General features: G+C 45.7%; 1 protein-coding gene across 1 annotated transcript in view; it reads right to left on the bottom strand.

Moving 5' to 3' along the window:
* Positions 1–613: 613 nt before the first annotated feature.
* Positions 614–16,379, bottom strand: part of SP110 (SP110 nuclear body protein) — a 53,725-nt gene continuing 37,959 nt past the window's right edge. The window contains 7 exon segments of the mRNA XM_033229927.1: positions 614–1,333; positions 2,861–3,001; positions 3,703–3,873; positions 4,312–4,420; positions 5,088–5,203; positions 9,351–9,493; positions 9,972–10,070. Coding sequence (XP_033085818.1) covers positions 1,139–1,333; positions 2,861–3,001; positions 3,703–3,873; positions 4,312–4,420; positions 5,088–5,203; positions 9,351–9,493; positions 9,972–10,070 — 974 coding nt within the window. The 3' untranslated portion in view covers positions 614–1,138.

The following is a 16,379-nucleotide window of genomic DNA, read 5'->3' as shown; positions in this document are numbered from 1 at the left end:
CCATCAAAGAGTGCTGGGGTCATTTCAAAACAACTCAGGAGGCAAACTGAGGAGATTCTCACTAAAAGTGGGGAACTTGCACAGGCCTGTAATCCCGGCTACTCGGAGGCTGAGGCAGGAGAATCACTTGCACCCAGGAGGAGGAGGTTGCAGTGAGCCAAGATGGCGCCACTGCACTCCAGCCTGGGTGACAGAGTGAGACCCTGTCTCAAAAAAAAAAAAAAAAAAAGTGGGCAACTCAAGCATCAATAAAGGTATTAACTGCAATGGTTTGTAGCATATTACGTATATTTAAATATGTGGGTTCAAGATAATTCAATAAAAGAATCCCTGGTTACCCTTAGAGGATATTAGGAAATCAATTTGTTATTTTGAACATTGCTAAATTAAAAAAACAAGCATTTATCCTATTTTTTGTACAACCTGTATTTCAAGATACCTGAATATTGTTAAAGAGAAGCTATTTGCAGAAGAAATCTGACCAATAATGATGTAAAAAAATAAAATCTGAATCTCATCATTTTGCAACCCCTGATGATATCACGGATTTAGGTATTGCTAAAACCATCAGGTGACAGATGATCAGGATGATAACACCTGCACCTGCTGCCAAGCTTAACATAAAAAATAATACTAAATTCCCCCTGCGAAGCCTGCATGTGCCCAAAAAACCCCAAATCAAAGCAAACCCCTCAAAACCTGAGTTAAAGCAAGCTTCTAGATCTAACTTCTAGCTTACAAAAAATGAGAGGAAGAGAGGACTATACCACTAAGAAAATGCAACCAGAAAATTCCAGATTGCAAAAAATGTAATAGGACCAAAACCCTGAGTTCTTCAATAAATACATGACGATTTATAGCTTAAAAGAGATACAGGGACCGGTGAGCCAAATGCAATGTGTGCAACTTGTTTAGATCCTGATTTGAACAAATCAACTCTAAAAAGACTTCTGAGACAATGGGGAGAATGTGAACTATGACAGGGTATCTGATGGTATTAAGGAAGTACTAATTTTGTTTTTTTAGTGTGGATATAGCCTTTTAAAGGTAAAAAGAAAGAATAAAGGTGGTGGAGGGTGTGATAATCCTATGAAGGGTCTGGGCTTGAGTCCTGAGGGCAGCCAATTACATCCCAGACTCACGGGCAATTAACAGCCCAAGCCAGGGTCCCATCAGCTGAATCCTGAGGTTGGGATGCTTCAGTCTTTTCAGAACAGGGTAAAGGAAGAGTCCAGAAACCACCTTCACTGGCTTCGTGAAAACCAAGCACGTCTTTGAGATCTTTTTCAAATTCTGCCTCTAAGTCAAGTCCTGCCTTGCCAAAGTCGGAAGCCTGAAAGAGAAAAAAGCAAACAAACACGTTGAAGGACGAAAGATTACAGCCATCAGATCACTCATACATTTTTTTGTTTTTGTTTTTGAGTCAGGGTCTTTCCCTGTCACCCAGGCTGTGGTGCGGTGGCACCATCATAGCTCACTGCAGCCTTCAATTCCTGGACGCAAGCGATCCTCCCACCTCAGCCTCCTGAGTAGCTGAAACTACAGGCACATGCTACTATGCCCAGATTTTTTTTTTTTTTTGAGAGGAAGTCTCGCTCTGTCGCCCGGGCTGGAGTGCAGTGGCCGGATCTCAGCTCACTGCAAGCTCCGCCTCCCGGGTTTACGCCATTCTCCTGCCTCAGCCTCCTGAGTAGCTGTATGCCCAGATTTTTAAAACTTTTTTTTTTTTTTTTCAGAGATCGGGGTGAGGAGGTCTTGCTATGTTTCCCAGGCTGGTCTCAGACTCCTGGCTTCAGGTGATTCCCTCACCTCGGACTCCCCAAAAGCTGGGATTACAGATGTGAGTCACTGCTCCCAGACTCACTCATATTTTTTTAGGAGGCCCAGCAGTGAGGCAGAATGGATGGGGAGATGCTGTGACTAAAATGTTGAAAAGCATGAGACTCCACCTGGTTGTTAAACTTCTACCTGACAGGTGATTTGGACTGAAGGTTTAGTTTTGATCATGGCAAATCTGAGCATGGTGCAAAATAGCTTAAAAAATGTTTTTAAACGCATTTCTTGAAAGCCCACTCACTGATGAAGGATGACCCTCTGTTCTCCAGGGCTAAGGATACGCCAGGCACTGAGTGGCTCTCTGGTCAACGCTTTCTCCCTGCAGCTCCATGACTGGGTACCAGTTTATAGTTTGTGGTTTGTGAACATGCCAGCTCCTGGCATGGAGGAAGGGAAGGAAGCTGGGTGGAGATGAAAATCTTCCTTAGGTACCTCCCAAGAAATATCTGTACAAATGGGGATAAAAATCAGGACAAACCAAAGTTACAAATGTTGGGATTGCAGGATAGCTCAACTAGCTGGTCCCTCCTTAGTAAAGGAGGATGAAACCAACACTGTATCTGAAGGCAATTCCAGATGTTTGAGTCCAGTGAGAAATGTATGTGTAAAAAAATGCAAGCATGAGTAGCCAGGAAGTTTAACTGATTTTATTTTGTTTACTTATTTGTTTTTATATTTCTGAGGCAGGAAGAACAATGTAGGCATAAACTGCCTTTCCTTCCAGTTTAAACAAAGAAGCTGGATGCCATTTACTGCTGTCGTTGGGAGCGAGCTGCCGATCTGGGAACAGAGCCTGTTTTTTTTCAGCTCCTGTTCCGGAGATCCCTCCCCTGTCCTGCTTGTTGTTCTTTTTGCCACTCACTCCTTGCCTCCAGGAATGCTGAGGTGGTTTTTTTCTGTAATCCTTGTCTCGTTTGAGCTCTCCCCAGGATGAAACTGAGGGTAATCCTTGCAAAATTCTGCTGTCCCAGAAATTAGGGGAAAGTAGAAAAGATGCAAAAAGGAAGCAGGAAATGCCTTTTACCTTGTGAAATGATTTATGGTTGCGGAAGATCAGGCGCATGTTCCGCACAAACCATGCCACCGTGTACACTTCCGTATTCAGCCTTTCCTTAACCAGGTCCAACCACATTGCTTCCTGAAAGGACTCACTGTAATCGCAAATCTTGAGGACAAAGCCACCAGAGAGGAGACGTCAGCACAGCTGTCATCACTGGAAAGGATCCAGTTTAAATACAATCCAAGTCTTCATTTGCAGGGTCATAATGGTAACACCATCTGACTTCTTTAGGCCAGCTATTGTTCTAGGCACTCGATAAACTAAATTGTAAGCCAAGCATATGAATATGTAATCTCCACATTTATGGGTACCATAAATAATGATGCCCATTTCACAGATGAGGAAACCGAGGGATGGAGAGGTCAAGGAGCCTACCCAAGATGTCTCAGCTAGAAAGTGGTAGAGCTGGGATGGGAACCCACACAGTTTGGCATCTGTGACTCTTCTTTTTTTTTTGAGATGGAGTCTTGCTTTGTCACCCAGGCTGGAGTGCAGTGGTGCAATCTTGGCTCACTGCAACCTCTGCCTCCCGGATTCAAGTGATTCTCCTTCCTCAGCCTCCTGAGTAGCTGGGATTACAGGTGCCTGCCACCACGCCTGGCTAATTTTTGTATTTTTAGTAGAGATGGGGTTTTGCCATGTTGGCCAGGCTGGTCTTGAACTCCTGACCTCAAGTGATCTGCCCGCCTCAGCCTCCCAAAGTGCTGGGATTACACGCATGAGCGGCTGCCCCCAGCTGGCCTCTGTGACTCTTAATCTCTAGTAGGAAAGACATTCCTCCTAAAGAGAAGATGAAACTGAGATACACAGGAGGGGCAGCAACTTGTCCGGTATCCCATAGCCTGTGAGTGGTAGGGTGGAGTTTGAGCCAGGTAGTCCCTCTCCAGAGTGTGCAGAGAAACCCCCGGTGCCCTGCTCCACTGCTGCCATGCTGTCCTTCTCTCCTGTTCTCCAGCTTCCCGAGCAAACTGCAGCACCTGCCGGACTCAGCCCCCAAATTTCTCAAAATGCATTTTATGCAAGAGAACTGTAAAATGTGACTTACATTAAATGGAATGCCTGTAAAAAAGGAGCTTTGTGGATGACAGTAGGCCTTCTAGAGGAGGAACTCACATTTCTGTAAAACGTGAAGAGGGCTTGAAAGTGAAATGCAGCTTGGGAACAGTGAAGCCAGGTGAATGTCTAGACATGCACATGGACGGGGCAGCCAAGCCCAGTCAGCATTACAACCGTGCTTACCAAGGCTCACAGGGTGTGTGGGATTTTGTTCAGACTCTGTGTTTGGGCACTAAATCGTCATCCTCTAAAGGGAGACATTGAAGCCTCCCTTTGGTGCATTGCCCTGACCCTGTGCCTGTTTGTGCTTCTCATGTGAGAAGGGAAAAGCGTAGGCTTGGGGTTGGCATCCAACTTACCAGCTGGTCCTGAGGCTGCATCTGCCTCTCCAGGATCTTAGATACATGATGACACTGTTGGCTTCCTGAAGACCTCTTCATCCTGCAGAAGGTGCAACTCCACAGCGTCCTGAGAGGTTGGACATAAGGTGAACAGAGGGCAAGGCCCCTGGAAATGGCCACCATTCCTGTGGCTGCCACTGTCTTCCCTCAGAAGTTTGGGCTCAGCCATGAGGGTGGGATACCTCCCAGAGTGTCCAAGATCCCCACGTGGGGTCTCCAGCATTGACCCTTCCCTCGCATCAGTGGTAGCGGCAGGTGGGCAGCCTGAGGAAGGTGGTGTCACTGTAAGCGTGGGCTCTCTTCTCCCTGTCTGAGCTGCTGGGAGCACAAAGGAACCCAGGCTGCCGGGCTTGAGTGTCAGAATCTGGGCTTTCACCTGCAGGGACCTCAGGCCTCCATCAGCCTGATGAGACCATGGTGAAATATGTGACAAACTGTGCTTCCTGTCTTTCCTGAGCAGGCACAGAACATAAGCTGGCTTTTCCCGTCCCCAACTCCTCTTGGACAGGAGTCCCTGCTGTCCAAGGAATAACATCCTAGGGAAGGGCACCTCCAGGGGCAGAAGCAGTGTGGAGCTAAGAGGCTCACTGGCAGCCTCAGAGACCCAGAGAGGCCCAGAGTCTCTGGCACCAGACTGCCCTGCCTCACACCCTTGTCTGCAATGCTCACAGGTCCTGCCCTTTCCATCTGGAGGGGAGTGCTGTGTGCCCGAGGCGGGGCTGCATCCCACTCACCTCTTGGCTTCCACAGGGGGGATGTGACAGTCTTCATGGAAGACTCGTGGACAAGTACCATAGCAGAGAAGTTATCCCCCTTTACAGCACACCTCGTATTCATCCAAGTTTTTCCACTGCAAGGGCAGATAATGTGGGCACCACTAGGACCACGGCACCGCTAGGACCAGCTGCCACTACCACTGATGACCCAGGAATGCTGACCCTGTGGGGTTCTAGAACACATCATTTTGTGTGTGCCACAGTGGATATCCAAACCCAATTTCTGGTGGGGGGAGCTGATGCCACCTCCCTTGGGGGAAACTGCAAGACAAATGGCACAACAAGCAGGGAGTCTGGGTGGTGACCACCACCACTAGGGCTTTTCTTCTCTGGCTGTGGCTTGCCAATGGGTTCTGCCGTGTTTTGAGCTGTGCTGCTGCCTGCTGGCAAGCTTGTGCTTTGAGCTGGGCCACTCTGGGCCACATTTGCTGAGCCCCACCAAGCCTCTGTTAATAGATCTAACTGACCAAAGTAAGACATGATGATAACTGGCATTTAGGTGCAGGAGTATGGGAAATGTTTTTCCTGGTGCCTTGCCTAACTGCCTAGGGTCGTAACATAACATGGCCCTAAAATGTTCCATAGTGGGCATGGATGCTGGGACCCCGTAAATAACAAATTAAAATAATCAAAATTAAGTTATCTTTGGCACTTACAATTGACTTTACAACATGGAACTCCATGGACCTTCTCTGTTAAAATATTTAATACTGATCAATATGAATTAAAACACGGCTTTCAAGGACGGAAACTCATTATGGAAGATCTGTTTAGAGAAGGGATGATTATCCCCACTGTTTCTCCATTTCACAGCCCAATTTGGTCTGTTCTTAAGCTTGGAAAGAATGAATGATGCCTCACGGTGAATTACTACAACCTGAATGCTGTGACCCCATCTGTGAAGGCCCAATGTTATTGAAATTACTGACTCCATCCACTTAGCAAGTGGTAAATACTCTGCAGTCATAGATTTGACTAATGTGTTCTGTTCAGTGTGTATTTCAACAGCATCTCAGCTGCAGGTTGCTTTCGCCCTCGAAGGGACACAATAGACCATTGTCTGGCTACCACGGGGCACCTCAACAGTTCTGCCACCATACACAATCTGCAAGCAGGATTTGAACTGCATCTGACCTTCTCTAGGAGCACAGGTGTAACATCACCCTGAAGACACCCTTCTCTCAGCACATTCATTTGACACACTCAGGACATTACTCACAAGGAGCTCACGGAAAAGGATGGGGCTTGTGTTTCCGCATGAATGTGGGATTAAACTAAAACAAAAAAGTATGGGCCACTGCCCCAGGCATAGTACAGGGATCCACCACCAATTTCTGGCCATTATCTGGTCAGTCGAGGGATGCTCCATCCCTGACACTGTCAAAAAATTATTATTGACCCTCTAAGTACCCACAGTGTTCTAATAAGCCTCCCAGCATCCTTTAGGCCTCTTGAGTTCCGGAGAAAACACATCCCTCATTTATAGATTTTAGGTAAGCTCATTTATGCTGTTACTTGCAAACAGGCCCACTTTCAATGGGATTCCTTCTAACAAAAGATTCTAGAATCTGTCAAATTGCAATACAGCAGGCATTAGTGCCCTCCTGAGTCTCATTCACTGTGGAGGGTTTGGCAACCTCCTCTCATGCCTCCTGGCATCTCTGGACCACCCATGATGGCCATGGACTTTTGGTACAAAAAAACAGAAAACCCCAAAAGCTGTTTTCCTCAGCCCCACACTATATGCTGATAGAGTGGCAACTGCTGGCTGCATCCAGGGCCTTCTGGAGATGGAGGCTGTCACACGCCGAGCCTGTGGCTCTTTACACCAGCTGCCCATCATGTGTGGGTCATGGAGGCAGCACCCTGCAGGGCAACCACAAAACATATTTTGGGAGTACCAGCATCGGTCTCTTTGTTGTTCACATATGTAAGTGAGACTGTAGTGGAGACGGATGGATGTGCTGCCGAGCAGCAGTGACATTGGATGATGGCGCTGTGAGCAAGGCCCTCACTGGCCCATTCTCAGTCGGATAAACGTTCATCTTATTCTCCCGACCTGGCCCTGGAAGGTGGGACTGAGAGGCTGGGTCAAACATGCCCCTGGCTATTATGTGCTGACATGTGGCATTAGGAGAGTTAGAGGGTATTATCATGTTGGGATATTAATTAATGGTCTGGATTTTAAAGATCCTTTTTTTTCTGGTTGCAAAAGTAACAAATGGTCATTATAGTAATTCCAACTGTACATAAATGTATAATACAGAAAGCAAATGCCCCTGTGATCTCATCTCAAAATAAATGCAGTTGATTCTTTTGGCTATTTTTTCACTCATAGACCTACCTACACATTCACATAAGCAACAATGGGCTCCTTCCCCACATGTCACAACTAGCATTAAGTGTCCTGAAGCCTCCTGACTGCAAAACCCTTTGGTGGCTTTCCACTGATTGAATGATAACTCCATACTTATGAATCCATGTATTTAAACAAATATCTATATCAAAGGTCTAATATTCTATAAGAAAAGTTTTTAAAAAACCATTCTGTAACTGTATCAGTTTATTCTGCAATACTGATAGAACTTGTGTTTGTCCCTAATTTTTTGCTATTATGATGTTACACTGAGTACCCGTGATTCTCGGGATATTTAAGATCAGCATGGGAAAGATGATTTATATAATAAATGGCATGGGGAGACCAGTGCCTTAAACTTTGAATGAATCCAGCCTGGTCAGGCCAGCCTCCAGGGCAACATGAGTAGCTGGGACTACAGGTGCATGGCACCATGCCTAGCTAAGTTTTGTATGTTTTGTAAAGAAGGGTTTTGCCCTGTTTCCCAGGCTGGTCTCAAACTCCTGGGCTCAAGGGATCCACCCACCTTGGTATCCCCAAGTGCTGGGATTACATCGCTCTATATAGCAATACAGAGTCTCACTATATCACTCAGGCTGGTCTTGAACTCCTGGGCTCAAGCAATGCTCCTACCTTAGCCTTAGCTGGGACTACAGGTGCACACCACCATTCCTGGTTGATTAAAAAAAATTGTTAGAGATGGGGTCTTGCTCTGTTACCTAGGCTTAGAGTATTTTATTTCTGACACCTCTGGTTTATAGCCATCCAAATATCCAGATCTTTTTTCTAAAACACATGGACATGATGAGCTTTATCATTTAATTTTTATTTTAGAGTCATTTGCTTCCCCATCCCAAATTAACTACGAAAATTAATTGTTTTGAAGATGCCATGCCCAAATGTGGAGGTGACTCAGAGCTGGGAAACTCAGGAGCTCTAAGGCGAACCTCCAGACAGGGAAAGTCTGCAACATGGTGACTGAGAGGGTAGTAGAAATTCACTTGCTATTTAACTGTCTCTTGAGATTTATTCTTGGAGGACACAGCAAAAGTCCATTCTGAAAGACAGAAGGAGTCAATGAATGAGGTTATTCTGGAGGTTTTTCTTCTGTAGATACTGGCCTTCCCACTTCCTATGAGTACCTGTACCCAGACATCACACTGGATCTCAAACGCAAGGCGTCAAAAAGAAAAATTAGCTCCCTCCCCCAGTCAGTTTTTCTTCTGGACCTCACTTAGTGATAAAATCACTTTTTCCCCTGTCACTCAAACCCATGACCCAAGTTCTTCTTTCTTACTATTTCCCATCCATTCCTTTCTTCTTCCATTTTTCCTCTCTAGATAAAATCTTTATGATTTCATCCTAGTGATAATTTCTTGAGTGTTACTGAGAGGGGCCTTGTGTTGGGTCCTGGGATCACGGAGACTAGTTGTTCTCAGGACAGGAATAGCCTGCTGTGGACGCGCAGCAGAGAGATGGACCATGGACTGGGCAGTCTGGAAATGCTGCAGGGGGCCAGATGAGCTGGCCTTGAATAGGTGTCAGGTAGAGGATGCAGAGGAGCGAGTGCAGGCATCTGTTCAGCTAGTTTCTTTTGAGCATCTTACATCTCTCTTGACCTCAAAGCCCTCTGCCTGCATTTAAAGTTCCTGCACTCCTTTCCTTGCATTTAAAGTTCTCCACCATCAGGAACAATCTGTGCTCCTAACTTTGTCACCCACAATTTTTTTTCTATGAACATTTAACTCCTTTTAAATCATGCTCTTGAATCCTAACGGGAGCTCTTCACATTTCTGCTGTTAAAACCCCACTTCTCCTTCAAGGATTTAAACCCGTCACCTATCTGTCGCTTGTCATTATAATACCTTCAGCAGCTCTCCTAGGGTCGTTCCTCCGCAACGTATACTCCGATTCCAGTTCTTTGTGTTTCTTCCTTTTCCTTCCATTTCAAATTCTTTGAGTGTTAACCAAGTTCCATCCTCATTTTGAATGCACTTCACTGAGGATCCTGTAAGCAAAAGAAAGCCCATTCTTGGATCTACCACCATTCTCTGTGAATTCACCCTAAACCTCTTCATCCTAATTGTGGCCTTCTACCTTTCCAGGTCAAGAGAGACTTCCTCTGTTAGGTGGAAGCAGTAGCAGGGGAGTCTGAAGGCCTCCTCTCTTGGACTGAAGCCAGCCCTAAAGCCTGACTGAGTGGTGAGGGGGTGGGACAGATTTTGCATTCATGTGGTGCCTACATGCAGCAAGGACATGGCTGTCAGTACAGCAGGGCCCATGGGTGACTTCCAGGTGAGAGTGGAGTGATCTGGTTGCCAAAAATACCATGATGTGGAAGAGTTTGGAAATTCCTTCCTAAGAAGTGTTTCTTCTTCTGCAGCCTAGGGTCCATTTCCTGATCAATTATACACCCAGGTATTTTCCTCCCTTCTAGTGAGTCCTTCATCTAGGGATTCCAAAGAGCAGAAGACCAAGGAACTCACCATGTTTCATCTTCTTCTTATATAAAATCCCTTTCGCCTCACCACAGGTCACGGGGAGCTTAGAACAGTGAAAATCCACAGTGTCACTTTTGGGTTTTCCTGAAAGTAGAAGAGAACAGTTTCATGTTATTCAGTCTTCATTCCGTCTTCCTTTTGAATTCTCCCCTCCATGAATTCCAGTAATGTACAGGGTATTAGCATGCTCTGGTTAGTTTGCAGGAACTCTTGCATCTTGAGTGGCAAATAAGCTATGTGTACACAGCAGCCTGCAACAAACCACCACCACCGCCACCAACACTACAGCCAACAAAACATTTTAGTAGAACATATAGGGCTTCTTCAGTGAATGTGTCTTAATTTGCAAGTGAATTGGCTGCCACCGAATAGTCTTCTATTCTATAAGCATCCTGCTGATTTCTCTGTGCTGATGGAAGTTGCCTACCTAAAATATTTCTTTGCATTCATGTTGCCAGAGGAAAAAAAAATCTTCATTTATAATCTTAATTCCTGATTCAAATGAAGACTTGGGTGAGTGAGGTGGCTGGCACTGAGGGGATGGTGTCAGTCTTAATTATTTGCTGTTTCTTTTCATTTTATTGCTTCCCTGCTTCTTCCTTGATGAATAAAAGAAAACCCTGGAGAGCTCTGAACTAATTTCCCAGTTGCTCACGGAGCGGTCTGGCAACTCAGAATCCCTGGGTAGAAATCTGGAGTTTAGATTCAGGAGAAGCAGTTGCAAGAGGGTTTAAAATAAATCTCAGCAATTCCTGCTGCCTTCCCCTCCAACCTCACTATGGGTGAATTCATTAAAGAAAGGCAGCAGGGGCTGTTTCTCTAGGGAGAAATGAAGGGGCTGTCCATGTCTTATGTTGAGTTACAGAGGACAGTACACCTAAAATGAGCCTAGGAGAACATCTGGTCCAACTCTCTCCCTTGCCTCAAACTGTTATTGAAAGAGCTAAAGGAAAACAAATGGCAAAACAAGAGCATTGATGGAAAGAGGGAGGAACAGCATCAGTGGTGAAGAAGCCATTCATTTCTCTGGAAAGATACAAGGCAGGTAGAGTCAGACTGAGAAAGGAGGGATGCTGAGAAGTGAGGACGTAATCCCCCCCGACAGAACCCTACAGGATGCCTGGCCTCACAGGAGCAGGGGCTGGCAGCAAGGCTAGGCATGGGGGTGGAAGGTAGGGGGGTGTGGGAACTTAGGGTGGGAAAAGCTTTGTTTCAACAGCGGCCCTCTTGCACGGAGGGGCCAGCTCCACCATTTGTCTCTAGACTCTACTCAGTAAATATGGCACAGCAGATGAGAGCGTGTCCTTGGGAGCCAGACTAGGGGGTGGGAGGGGCTTATAATCCTGGCTCTGCCACTTATTAGAAGGATTACCTAAGTGTGAATTACTGTTATCAAATTTGAGTGAGAAACTTGCTGCCACAGGTTCCTAATGTGAGTGAAAGGCGGAGCTCCAGGTGACTCTGGACCACTATTGCAAACCTTGAGGGAGATTAGCACAGCTATGGGGACCTTCTACAGTTCTCTGTCCCCACAGAAATGTCTTCGCTAATTCCCTGTGGTGAATACAGCTTTAGTGAACACAAACGTCCCAAACACATTCACAAGCAGATGAGGGAGCAGGGGGTGGTTTTGGGGGCCACAGGGAGCAAGCTGATGTGCAGAGTCATGGGGACAAGCATCAGTCCCTTCCTTACCCAGTGGAGGCAAGTCATCAAGTGAAGTGGGGCCTTCAGGCCCAAGGACTTCCAAAGCCAACTATCCTATGCCTCAGGGCAGCTTTCTGGCCTGTTCCCAATAGTGCTGAGTTTGGCTCAGTCTCACCTACTCATCTCAGCAACCAGGCCTTGAAGGATGAAACCCTGCAGCCCCAGGAACCCTGTGGGGGATGCTTGGGGCTCTTTAACATCAGCTGGTTCCTTTGTAAAGTGAGCTGCAGCAGTGGTGGATTTAGGTCCCCATTAGGAAGCATGAGTAAACAACGAGGAACCTGCTGTGAAAAGCAAGCAATTAGAGAAGAGAGAGCTCAGGGAAAGGAAAAGCGAGGTGGAGAAAATTAAGAAGAAAAGCTGAATCCAGACGAGGAATAGCGGCATAGTAAAAAAAGAACTCATAATCCAGAAGATCAACTCTGGGAATTCCTACAGAACGTGGGGAAGAAGCACAAGGTGGAAATTATGCATGGAAAGACCACAGTCCTGGGGAATGATTTGGGAGCTCTATGATGTATACATGAGAGGTGTGGGAAGGGGATGGCGGGGGGTGGGCATGGGGTGGTGGGGGGTGGAGATGGGGTGGTGAGGGGAAAAGTGATAGTCAAGGAAATAGTAAGAGCAGCAGATGCACTGTGTCATCTATCCTCACAACAATGTGTAAGAATGAGAAGGCAACGACTGTCCCCATTTTATAGATGAGGGACTTGGGCTCAGATGTGGAGAGAGAATTGCTGGTGGTCACCACATTACATGAGGTGGAGCTGGCATTGGAATTGAGACACGCCAGACCCAGTATCTAGCGCTCTTTCCACATTATCAGAAATGCCACGAGACTCCACATCACACAAGTAACAACAGCACAGATACTCTGTGTTTAATGAGAAGTTACGGATAGGGCAGAAGGGAGAAAAAACTGATGCTGAGGGACAACTGTCAACGTTTGCTGGGGCTCCTGCCTCCATCAGTGTTTGAGACGAGGTGGAATCTGGGTTCATGTACATTTTTAGTGTAAAGGAAAAAGAGATGGAAATTGGAACACACAGGTTGATTTTAGCTCATTCAAGTCTTTTACCCTTTAATTGAATCTGTAAAACGGGCTGATAACACTTACTTATTATGGGAATTAAATGGCAAAATGTAGATCAGAGTGCTCTGCCAACTGTGAAGTAATGTACACACTTATATGTCATCAGGACCTCTGCATAAAGTTGATGGGTTGTGCCCTGAGCAAGGACTCCATCTTTAAGGGGTGCTCTGATTCATATTAGAAACAGAATCAGTTGGCCGGGCGCGGTGGCTCAAGCCTGTAATCTCAGCACTTTGGGAGGCCGAGACGGGCGGATCACAAGGTCAGGAGATCGAGACCATCCTGGCTAACACGGTGAAACCCTGTCTCTACTAAAAATACAAAAAACTAGCCGGGCGAGGTGGCGGCGCCTGTAGTCCCAGCTACTCGGGAGGCTGAGGCAGGAGAATGGCGTGAACCCGGGAGGCGGAGCTTGCAGTGAGCTGAGATCCGGCCACTGCACTCCAGCCTGGGTGACAGAGCGAGACTCCGTCTCAAAAAAAAAAAAAAAAAAAAGAAAGAAACAGAATCAGTTTACCTGCTTAGTACAACAATCTTCCAGAAGACGGCAGAAAAGGGTTTGGTTTCAAGAATTGGCTGTGACAGATGAGGTAGTGAATTGAGGTGGGGGCACCTTTTTCTAACTCACACACATGAATCAGATGGGCCCAGATACTGGTATTCATAACTTGATGAAGAAGTACCAGCTGAGTGAAGCATGGGGAGCTGGGCATACAGCAACGGGCAAGACCCATCCGCTTACTGATCTCACCTGACTTTCGCACAGTGAACAGGCTGTACATAGATCATTCATCACAGTTAAGATAAGTGCCATGAAGACAAAATGCAGGTCTCCACAAGGGCATGTCAGGGAGACCCACCCCCACCTGCTGGGAGAGAGAATGCTTCCCTGTGGAAGTGACATTTAAGGTGAGGTCTGAGGGCAAAGGTCTAATATCCTGAATTTACAAGGAACCTAAACAAATTTACAAGAAAAAAAAACAAACAACACCTTTAAAAAGTGGGCAAAGGACATGAACAGACACTTCTCAAAAGAAGACATTTATGCAGCTGATAAACATATGAAAAAAATCTCCACATCACTGAGCATTAGAGAACTGCAAATCAAAACCACAATGAGATACCATCTCATGCCAGTCAGAATGGCGATTATTAAAAAGTTAAGAAACAACAGATGCTGGCAAAGCTGTGAAGAAATAGGAACACTTTTATACTGTTGGTGATCATGTAAATTAGTTCAACCATTGTGAAAGACATCGTAGCAATTCCTCAAAGACCTAGAACCAGAAATACCATTTGACTCAGCAAGCAATCCCATTACTGGGTATACACCCAAAGGAATATAAATCATTCTATTATAAAGATACATGCATGTGTATGTTCACTGCAGCACTATTCACAATAGCAAAGACATGGGCTCAACCTAAATATCCATCAATTATAGACTGCGTAAAGAATATGTGGTACATATACACCACGGAATATTATGCAGCCATAAAAAGGAACAAGGTCATGTTCTTTGCAGGGGCATGATTAGAGCTTGCAGCCATTATCCTCAGCAAACTAATGCAGGAACAGAAAACTAAACACCGCATGTTCTCACTTATAAGTGGGAGTTAAACAATGAGAACACACGGACACAGGGAGGGGAACAGCACACACTGGGACCTGTCAGGGGAGCAGGAGGCAGAGCACCAGGATAAATAGCTAATGCATGTTGGGCTTAATACCTATGGGATGGGTTGATAGGTGCAGCAAACCACCATGACACACATTTACCTATGTAACAAACCTGCACATCCCGCACATGTATCCCAGAAATTAAAATAAATTTTTTTAAAGAGAAGGTGAGGTCTGAGGGTGTATAGCAAGGAAAGGGAGGAGGATAAGGGGATTAGCTTTGGGGGTGGGGGGGCGGTGAGTGGGGGGCCCATATGAGGAGGCACTGAGCAGGAACGAGGTGGCAGCATTCAGTATCTGATGACCTATGCTGTGAGGAATCAGGCTGGTGTGACCCTAGAGACATGGGTAGGGGTGGTTTATGGGTGTTGGTGACATCCTGTGTCTTGAGTTGCATGCTGGGTATGTGGGTGCTTTTTCTGTGTGTGTGAATCCATCAAGCTGTACTCTTAGGATACATGCATTTTCTGCAAGCACATCCATCAGTGCTACTCAATGCTCCAACCTACGATGGGACAGGGGCTTGATCAGAATCAATGCACTGCTGTCGCCACTAAGGAGTCTAGCTATGAAAACAGTGTGCTTAGCGTCACAGTTGGTTTACAAGCTCCTTATTCTTGTAGACCTGCAACCCACATGTTTGTAGATGACACCAGTCTGGGGTTCCCACCTTGGGTAGCACCTACTATATACTTCGATAGTGAATAAAAAGGGCCAATGTGGCTGAAGACTAAAAAAGGAAGAGAGGGTGACAAGAAATGACGCTGAAGAAGTGAGGTACAAAAGAAGAAGAAAAATAAATGCAAGAAGAGGAGCGGGAGGGAGAGGACAGAGATGCAAAGAGGCCCGAGGGACAGAGAGGCTGAAGCAAGCCCAGGGTCCCAACCAACACGGGAAAAGGAACGAGAACACTGTCAGGCTGTGCTTGAATAAGGATTTCCTTTAATTCCTAGAATGGAAGACATAGAAGTTTATTTTAGAACTTGACTTAAAGGTTTAGTGATCATCCTTAATCATTTTTGGGTCTCTGTACAGCTCTGTGTTAAAGAATCCTTCCAAGTATGGAAATAGCCACCATGCAAAAGTGGGTGGGTTAGGCTGGCAGCACTCCTGATGCACCCAATTCAGCTGGTACCCATGAGGGTGGAGAACAACTTCGGAGGAGGAGGACAAGGACGGTGGAAGAAGCGAGAGAGGAGACAGCGGGTGGAGCCTGCAGCAGAGGCCAGGGCTCTGGGGAACCCAAGGGGGAGGCGCTGTGGCTTGCTTACTTCTTCAGTGAATATTTTTCTGAAATTTCCTTTTTGAACTTTAACAGATATCTTTTTCCTTTTTCTTTTCTAAAAGCAGAATTAATAATCACTTATAGCTACAAACGTAGATTTATAAGACTCATATGTTAACAACCTTAAAGTATTTTTTCCTGTTTTTCTACCAGTTTGGAGAGACAAGTTACATATGAGTCCTTGTGAAAGGACTTCCTTGCAGCATTGACTAAGGAAATACAGCAAGCTCATGTTAAAAGACAGAAAAACTAAAAATACTACAGAAGCTAAATTTCCACTAATTAATATATATCAATACATTTACTACAAATACTAGAATAAAGGGATGTACAGGAGTCCCTCCCTTATCCACAGGGCATATGTTTCAAGCCTTCCAGTGGATACCTGAAACCATGGGTAGTGGACACCCCTGCAGATACTATTATGATTCTTTAATCTGATAACCAAGACAGCTACTAAGTGATTGATGGGTGCGCTGCGTATACAGCAAGACACACTGGATCAAGAGATGATTCACATCCTCAAGTGGGATACAGCAGGATGGTGCAAGACCGTCACGCTACTCAGAACAGCACATGATTTTTAACTTACAAATTGTTATTTCTGGAACTTTCCATTTAAGATTTT

The sequence above is a fragment of the Trachypithecus francoisi genome, unplaced genomic scaffold (genome assembly GCF_009764315.1).
Source record: "Trachypithecus francoisi isolate TF-2019V2 unplaced genomic scaffold, Tfra_2.0 Lachesis_group13, whole genome shotgun sequence".
Classification (NCBI taxonomy): Eukaryota; Metazoa; Chordata; class Mammalia; order Primates; family Cercopithecidae; genus Trachypithecus; species Trachypithecus francoisi.
The sequence above is the reverse complement of the archived record's forward strand: the minus strand, read 5'-3'. Positions and strand labels throughout refer to the sequence as shown.